The following is a 9,702-nucleotide window of genomic DNA, read 5'->3' on the forward strand; positions in this document are numbered from 1 at the left end:
GATTCAACAATTTACCAGCAAAGTGGTGGGAAAGGCCATGGCCATTACCTGGCCAGATTAGGTTTTCAAAGATCACTGCTAAGCATACAGATTTAATAGGTCCATGCTTCTGGCTCCTTAGATCAAAGCTACAACTACTTTAAAATGCTTTTGGTGAGTTGTTCAGGCTTAGCCTTCTAGTTCTTAGCTCAGGTTTGGTAATTAAAGCCAACTAGAGCTATTTTCTTTTATTTTCAGGACCTCAGAAAAGAGAAAAATCAAATGCTTTCAGGTAGCAGCACAAGTAAATAGCTCTCCTATTTCTTTGTGTTGGTTTGATCACAATGAAACAGAAATCTCCTGAAATGTACCTCTGTCATTAACTCAAACAGCATCTGGATTGCTGGTGGGGACATATCCCCAGTCTGTGAAAGCTCTCCTAGGCATGGATCTAGCCCTCATTCTCTCTGTAATCACCCCTCTCCAAACAAATTTAAGAATGGCAAATAACATCCTCTAAGAATAAGCAAACACTTCAGGAGATGAGAAAGAAATCCTATCTTGATGCCATTACTGCTGTGTACCCATGCTTCAGGAGGTTTGCTGCTGATGATGGTGGAGAGGCTTGGAATTAAGGGAACAGTGATACTGTACAGAGAAAAACAATCCTATATTTTCTTCTTAAAACCAGATAAAAATATAAACCTACATGTGTAACTTCAAGAGGCCAGTTTTCTTAGAAAAGCTTCATTCCAAATGGCCCTTTAATACCATCATTGTTCTAACAAGAAAAGACAATTTGTTTACAATTCCCTGCTAAAGGAACCAGGGCTCCTTGGTAAAATGGTTAATTCTTGGACTGAGAAAAAAAAAAGTACAAGATGAACCTGAACATATTGTGTCAGAAAATAAGGAAATGCTCAAAGAATGATGGAAATGTGTCAAAAGGATACAGAAGCATGATTGAAGGACTCCCACTGGCTGAATCTGGGCCCAATTTGACCATTAAAACCATTAAAACAAATGATACTAGCATTGAATAAAATGACAGTTCACAAGTTCATGTTCATATGAATAAACACATGAATGAAGGAATGAGTAAATGCAGAAGAAAAGAAAGTTCTTTCTTACAATAGAATGTCAACTAATGTAGGAACCTAAGACTTCTTAAAAATCATCATTTTGACACCACTGAAGTAATTAGCGACTTGGGGCAAGAAATCCATGTAAAAATTTTAGGTGAAAATGTAATAAAAAACCATTTATTTAATTTCAAAACATCTCCCCAGAAGTTACAAAGGAAAGAGAGTACAGGGCAGAAATCAGGCCAACATCACCAGAATCAAATTATCAAAATTATTTTCATGAGTAAAGGACAACGTTCCATGATGTGTCTGTCCACTGATGTGATGCAATGAGAAGAATACAGAACAAGTTGAAGGATATCCTAAAAAGTAACTTGACTATACAGTAAAAATGTCTAAGTCATGAAAGATAAGGACAGACTGAGGATCTCTTCCAAATTTGAATATAAACAGACATGATAACCAAAGGCCATGCATGATCTAGAATGGGGATGCTGGACCAAGCCAAAAACAGCTATAAAGGAATTTATTGGGATAATTAGCTAAATTTTGGATATGAACTATGAATTAGATACTAGTATTGATAAATTTTCTGAATTTGAACATTGTAGTATGGTTAAGGGAATTCTTTATTCTTAAGAATTACCCACTGAGATATTTAGAGAAAATGAGCAATCATGCCTGCAATTTAATCTCAAATGATTCAGAAACAAGTTGCATGTGTAGATGCATGTGTGAGTGTGGGTGCGTGCGTGTGTGTGTGTGTGTGTGTAGGAAGAAGCCAAGAAGATTGAGATGGGGAGAATGACAAAGCATATAGGAAACTGTTAATCATTGGTAAATTGGGGTAAAGAGTATATTTTATTTTATCTTACTCTTGCAATTCTTCTGTAAGTTTGAAAATATATCATAACAAAAGGTTAAAGAAAACAAACTGTTCTACATTAAAAAGCAGATGACAAAACTGGCAACCTTGGACTTGTCAGAGGAAGACAGAGCCTGGGTCTAGGAGTGCATTATTCAGAACACCAAGCAGTAGGACACATCAATGCTACCCTGGCATTGAGGAAAGTTCATGCTACTCACAGCAGTGCAGCATCCTGTCGACAGTTGGGATGATCTTGTGGATGAACCAGATGTTTTCTTCCCAACTAACTACAGTTCCATCTAAGCACTTCATAAACTCCTCATTTTCCAGGACGCAGTCCCCAAGTTGAAAGTAATATAAGCTGCTGTTAAATCGCGGCACCACATTTTTAACCCGGCTGTCGCCATTCTTCAGAAAGTTCCCTAGGATGAGAGTCCCATTAGGTGTCAGGTTTTGTGGTTGATCCATCACTAACAGTATCCCTTCTTTATTCAAGAAAAGCTCTAATCTGCCTTTCACACCATCCCATATCAAGCATATTGTGTGCCATTGAGATGGAGTCAGCTGGTAATGGATATAAAAGGTCCTGCCCAAGTTGTATAGTATTAGCTGCTGCCGGTCTCCTGCAAGTCCAAGATCTATGTCTTCTCTGCCCAAGAAAGTGTTATTAGTAACATAGGAAAAGGCCATCCAATAACTTGAGTTATCCTCCATTAATACTAAATCAATGCATACTGTGAATCTGCTGAGTTCAGGAATGGTGTTGATCAGGCTTACGTATTTGTCTCCTCTTCCAGAAAAATCGAGCTTCTTCCCTTTTACTGAAACTGTATCTGATCATATTTGGAGAAGAGGGAAGAGAAAACCAATGAAATTTTTGGTTAAAAATTTGTATCATCTTCCTTGGCAATATAGTCAATACCAGATTACACAATATAATTATGACTCAAAACTGGCATAAAGAAGCTACAACAGTAGATATACAGAAATCCTCTCTATTTGATATTGGCATTGTTTCTGACAGAAGGGTTTCTTTCTTCCTAATTATATTTCACTGGGCTAATATAAAAAGTTAGATTAGTGGGCACCAGCTGGACAGTTTGGAGAAGTAGTTAGAAGTGTGTGGCTTAATGGGGGAAAGGAACCAGGGAAAAGGCAGCTTGGATTTCAACACACATTCCTCACACGTATAATCAAGAGAGAACTATTTCCACCCACATAACTGCCTTACTATATGCATGGTGCAACAGCAGTTTGCTTCCCCAATGCCTTTTCCTGATCCAAATTACCTGATTTATTCTGTCTCTGGAGACTGCTGCTCACTGAAAGGCACTGACAAAATCTAGAAGGGTGGCCAGCTGGACAGTACTGAAGCTCCAAGTCTCCGACTGATGCTCAGGAATGCAAGAGATGGCACTTCCCTGGGTGCACTCTGATGCCCTCTTTCCCTCTCCACGCTAAGGGGCCATAGTGGCTTTAAGATGCTCTAGATGGCCATTGACATGCATTGGCTCTGGAGTCTGACCTGGGGTGAAATTGCAGCTCCAACACTCATGAGCTGTATAATTTTGAACATGTAACGCAGCCTGCCAGAACCACAAAGGTTTGCTTCAGTAAAGTGAGGCATTCTAGGCCACAATGCTGTATGTCTGTCCAACTCTAGGGCCCACCATTCATATTTGAGCCTATGCCAGATAATCATCCCTACCTAGTGACAGTGTGAGATTATGTAAAATTAGGTGTAATGATGTATCCAAGTTCCTCTCAAACACAACGGAAGGATGCAGCCACTGGGGGCCTTTTGCCAGGCAATTAGGCAATACCTGTGAAAATTTCAATTGGGTTTGCCTTTTGTTTCATATGAAGCTGCTGATGAATGATGACCCTATCACCACTACAAACCTCACACCCCAAGGCCACTAGGCACACAACTGAAAGTTCCCAAGCATCACCCAAAGTTTCAGTACTAACACAGCCCAAGCCAAACTAACACGGAGATCTATGGAAGAAAGGAATTATAACTGCTCCCATAATTGGGGTTGTAATGTTGGGACCACTGCTCTGAGACAGTGACAACCACAACAGCACACTACATGGGCTAGCAGGGAGCAACCACTTCTCTACTTCTGGGAGATGGACCCCAAATGAAAACTCCCAGAGATTCTTTGGGCATATAATGTTTTCTAGCTCCACTCCTCTACTGAATGTCCTCCAAAAGCAAACAAGCAAATGCATATGTCTGCCCACACACTCACACACAGACTCACCAGCACACACACATATGCACACCCATATGCAGAAACTCATGCTGTGCACCTGTTATATCTGAACTATCCATGGTGGATAAGCCAATGCTTGTATCTGTCCAGGGCTTATGTGATTATAGTATCTTACCATCTTTCACGTGACTAATAAATCAATAGTTCATCCCATAGCATGATATTTTTATGAAACATGTGTCTCAATTATTATTGGGTAACATGGCTTTTCTGTTCAGCCCTCCAGAATGACAAAAATACATTTAAGAACCGGTATTATGGTGAACATAAATCTCCAGGGCTCACTTGTCTCCTAAAAGAGAATGTATCATAATCTTATAGGGTCTACAAGGGCTTCTCCTCCAACTAACATAAAACTAGCTGCCAAAAATAGAAATGGGAGAGCAGCAAGATGGCGGAATAGTAAGAGAGCACACTGATAGTCCAGAAAGATACAGTTTAATAAAACTGGAGATACTGCAGGTTCAAAGAAGAGTAGGGGAAGAAACAGCAGAGGAAACGCTTCCAGAACTACTGATTCACAGTGGACCTGCATGGAGAGCATGGGAGCCCAAGTTCGGGACACCAGTGGCAGAATCAACACACCAGCGCTGGAACGCGAGGTGAGCCGAAACTCAATAGCCCGAGACACCAGCAGGAAAGCGGAAAGAGGAGACTAGAGGGAATGAGGCTTGAAACTCCGTGGGGAAAAGTTCACCAGGCTAATCAGAAGAGAGAGAAAGAGAAAAAAAAAGTGACTGATATGGACACGAGTTTCTCTCTCTCTGCTCACCTCTCAAAAGCGAGCAAGACAAAGAGCAGGCGCCATTTTGGACATACGTCATAAGCAGGGCGACCTCAGGTCTGCACCAGCCCTGAGCCTAGCAGAAAAACCTGACTCTGGGGGGGTGAAATAACAGGAGATTAGGATCTAACTTGGCAACCCAGTGGGAGACTGCAGGAGAATTGGAGCCCACACTGAGGGCAGCAGAGATTCCCTGTGTGGTCCTTGGGAAAGAGCTTCTGATCTCTGGCTCCTGTGGGTATATCATTCGCCTGCTAACTACCTCCAATTACGTTCAGCTGTGTGGAATTACTTCCCATTGGTATCAAAAAAAAAAAAAGAATGAAAGAGAGATTTACCACGCCTAACCTGGGAGTGTCACCTTTGGCACACCCTCAAACATGAGGAACCAAACAGAGCTCTCAGGCCACACTTATCTCAAGCCTCTAAGGCTCCATCGAAAGCAGACAGTCCACTTAACCTAGAGCCATAGTATAACAAGAAAAAACACCACAGTGAAGAAACCAAATATCTCCAACATGCCAAACAACAAACACAAAAACCGAGGTAACAAGAACAAGGAAGACACTATGACGCCCCCAAATGAAAAAGACACTCCAATTAAAGATTATGAAGATGATGAGATAGAAGAAATGCAAGAAGCGGATCTCAAAAAATTGATAAGAACATTAAGAAGGTCTCAAAAACAAATTCTTGAACTACAGAAATCCTTAATGGACAAGATAGAAAATCTCTCTCGTGAAAATGAAATATTAAGGAGGAATCAAAATGAAATGAAACAACTAGTAGAACATCAAACTGTGATAGTGATGAGAAATCATAATGAAATGAAGAATTCAATAGATCAAATGACAAACACATTAGAGAGCCTTAAAAACAGAATGGGCAAAGCAGAAGAGAGAAAATCAGACTTAGAAGACAGAGAACAGGAAAGGAAACAGGCAAAGAAAAGAAGAGGAAATAAGAAATCTAAAAAATATTGTCGGGAATCTACAGGATACTATTAAAAAACATAACATTCGGGTTCTAGGAGTTCCTGAAGGCATGGAGAGGAAGAAAGGATTAGAAGGCATTTTCAGTGAGATACTAGCAGAAAATTTCCCAGGTTTGGAGAAGGACAGAGGCATCTTAGTACAGGAAGCTTATAGAACCCCTAATAAACATGACCAAAAGAGATCCTCACCACGACATGTTGTAATCAAACTCACCACAGTGAAACATAAAGAAAAGATTCTAAAATGTGCAAGAGAGAAACGTCAGATTACTCTCAGGGGATCTCCAATTAGACTCACAGCAGACTTCTCATCAGAAACCCTACAAGCTAGAAGGGAATGGCGAGACATAGCCCAGGTACTAAGAGAGAAAAACTGCCAGCCCAGAATACTATATCCTGCAAAGCTCTCATTTGTGAATGAAGGTGAAATAAAGACCTTTCACAGCAAACAGAAATTGAAAGAATTTGTTGCCACTCGTCCTGCCCTGCAAAAGATGCTTAAAGATGTGTTACACACAGAAACACAGAAACATGGTCATCAATATGAAAGAAGGTAAAGGAAGGAAACCTCACAGCAAAAGATCACAGGAAGCTCAATTTCTCTTTGACATAGAATTCAAATCTGATACTCTGTTAAAGCAATGTGTTAATCTACTATGTTCTCTTGATGTCTGTTAAATTCTAATTGTTCAAAAACAGCTGAATTTTTATTAAGAGCTATGGGTTATTTAAATATGTGCTTATTTTTCAAAGATTTGAATAATCACCTTGTAACAATGATCAAATTTGGTCTATGTTATGTTATGATTTTAAGGAATCTTATTTCAACCAGATATTTTGGATTTTGAGCCTTCTTGGAATTCTTGATAGGCATTCAAAAAATCAAAGTTTCAAACAATCTGGACTCTAAAATTTCCAGTAAATCCTGGACTTTGGTTTTTCCAGTTTGGGCCCAACTGAAAAAAATCGAAGAACCTATGTCTCTCATCTTATAAAGGCACCAACTACTCAGGCTATTTGGATTATATTAGAAGTACTGTCAAGATGTGATGTGGTACCAAACTTTAAGTTTCTATAATGGAAAATGCTATTAATACAAATGTTTGAGAATTAAAAAGTCTAATGATCTTGTGTTACTAGACATGATAGTTATCTTAATGAGAAAGCCCCAGAGGCCTAAAGGATTAAATACTTGTAAAATCCTGCAGGTGCTTTCAAAAATACTGTGAAGTAAGCAAGTGCCTCTTGTTGGTTGATGAATTTATAATTTTAAACATGGCAACTTAAAGTCTTTTGTCATCCATAGTTATATATGATTTGCTGCTCATAAAACTAAAGCGTTGTTGGTTCTGTGTTTAGCTGTCCTCCTATAGGTTCCTATGGACTTTTTCCAGCCACTTTTATTGTATTCAGTACTTTGGGATGGCTCTGTAAACAGATGAAGCCAATAATGTATTAACAGTACCAACTGAGAGAAAGTATGGTTAACTGAGGTTACTAAAAACAAAAAGCAATTCAAATCAATTGGCAATCTACAAAAAGAGTTAAAGATTTTAAAAGCTATTATTAAAATTGCTATATTGGTCTATTATGTTATGTTATATGTGTGTACATACAGTATGTCCACATGGGAAAATTTTATTAAGAATTTTATTTTAATTGGCTTGTAGATAAGATTGTCCATAAATTTAAGCTGCTAAAATTAATCGAAGATACATTTTAATTCGTGTGACCTGAATCTCTGCATCTTATGATTTATACTTGTTGGTAGAAAAAAACTAAAAACATTTTATATGGTTGTGCTTAAGTTTACTGGCTAAACAAACTACACCATGTTAGATATTGAAGAGGTGTTTCCAAATACATGATTCTTACAATTTCTAGAAGGCATTGGACCTTCTGGTAAATGTTTTCTTAAGTTGTTATCTAATGGTTGAAACAGTTTGCTAAGTATTCATGTAATATTGCTATTGTCAGCAAGCGATCTGGGACTTGCTCCCTCATTTCTCTATTCTAAGCCCAACTTGTTCTTTCATTTCTCTATTCTCTTCAAGGTAGGAAACTAATTCTATTATGAAGGAATCTGTAGGATGCACAATTTAATCTTTAGACCTTATAAAAGAGATGGCTAACATTTTTCTGTAATAGCATAGCCAAAATAAGAGCTTAAATAATAATCTCATAGCTAGATTTACTTCACCATCAGCAAAGTAAACAGTAAGTAGGAAAAAACCTCCCTTTCAGACCAAAGGGAAAGAAAGTTTTTAAGTGAGAATGTATTTTTCCTCATGGGCATTGTCTACCTTAGAAAAACTACTACAGAACATGCCTGTGACTATAGACTTGTAGTTCAGGCCACCAAAGATTAGAGATGGGAAACGGGCACTCCCTTGACTTGCATCCTCTGGTCTGCTTTAACAAAAACCAGGAGGAAAAGAAAGCTCGGCATCAGAAGCAATGGGTGGCAGGCCTATTAATGGCTGATCTGTACAGTGATCTGCCCTCAAGGAGACCCAACAGGCCAGTCCACTGCAGTGGCTTTCAATGTGGTAAGCCTGGGCTTCAGCAGAAGTCAGCTTGTGAAGAGCCCTGGCAGCTCTGCCAAGAGTTGCATCACTGGAAATGGACCTGCCCTGGAGTCGAAGGATGCCCAGGTCAGAGCCACAGATCTTACTGGCTGTAAGCTGAAAAGCCCTTCACTCAGCCCAGCTTCCAAAGTGACCACTGCAGCTGAGGGGACGGCCAAGTAGGGTCAGCAACATTGCAGGAAGAACTGTAAATTTCCTGTTAGAGATGCCACCTGCCTTTACCTAGCCAGCTCTCCTCCCAGGCCAGCTAAGTAATGAAACTCAAAAGAGTGCCTTCCCCTAGGAGGTTCACACCTCCCTTAGGATGTACCCCATGTGAAGAGATAGATAGGTCTGGGCCTCTTAACTTACAAGGCCTAAAGCCCAACAGATTATTACCAGGCCCCTTCTGTCAGGTTCTATTTGCCTCTCAATCAGAAAACTTAATTGTAGCTTAGACAGCACCTTTCTTAGCTCCTCTAATAATGACTATGTCCTTTGTTCTAGAACCTGACTAGCGCACTTGGGCCTCATTCCTTCGTAATCATTTCCTCTACTCTACCACCAATGGCTCTACTCCCAACCTGTGTGTACTGATGGTCCTCTTCCCCACTTAATGCTGTATAATTGTTCAAACCTGGTAAATGCCACTCTTAGGATCATTGGTTACTATCCTCACCCTGTCTTTTATGACCTTGTCTAAATATGATCAGAGTCGGGGAACTTGGAAGGCTTCCATAGCCTTGGCAACTCATGACGACAGCCTAGGGTGGTTACTGGCACCATAAACTAGAGTGTCAATTTTTGGGGTCAACAACAGGAGTCACTGTGCACTTGCTCCTCATGTGGGATCTCTGTCCTTAATGTGCTTTACATTTTGATTTAATGCTATAACTTGTACTCAAACAGTATGTTTCACTTTGTGTTTCTATGTGGGTGCAAACTATTGAAATCTTTACTTAATATATGACTAGTGCCCAGGGAGATTATTGACGCCATGAACAGGAGTATCAAATTGTTAAGTCAGCAACAGGAGTCACTGTGTACTTACATCCCATGTGGGATCTGTCCCTAATGTGTTGTCTAATGTGCAGTGATGCTATAACTAGTACTGAAACAGTATTTTTACACTTTGTGTTTCTGCGT

The 9,702-nt window shown here is 39.7% G+C and overlaps 1 protein-coding gene across 1 annotated transcript in view; it reads right to left on the reverse strand.

Moving 5' to 3' along the window:
• Positions 1-8,441, reverse strand: part of ADGRG4 (adhesion G protein-coupled receptor G4) — a gene marked incomplete at its 5' end in the record, with an annotated part of 147,022 nt that extends 138,581 nt beyond the window's left edge. Inside the window, 2 exons of the mRNA XM_062182999.1 lie at positions 2,151-2,770; positions 8,419-8,441. Coding sequence (XP_062038983.1) covers positions 2,151-2,770; positions 8,419-8,441 — 643 coding nt within the window. The remainder of the gene's footprint in view (positions 1-2,150; positions 2,771-8,418) is intronic.
• Between the last annotated feature and the right edge of the window lie 1,261 nt (positions 8,442-9,702).

Source organism: Lepus europaeus, chromosome X (assembly GCF_033115175.1).
Source record: "Lepus europaeus isolate LE1 chromosome X, mLepTim1.pri, whole genome shotgun sequence".
Taxonomy (NCBI): Eukaryota; Metazoa; Chordata; class Mammalia; order Lagomorpha; family Leporidae; genus Lepus; species Lepus europaeus.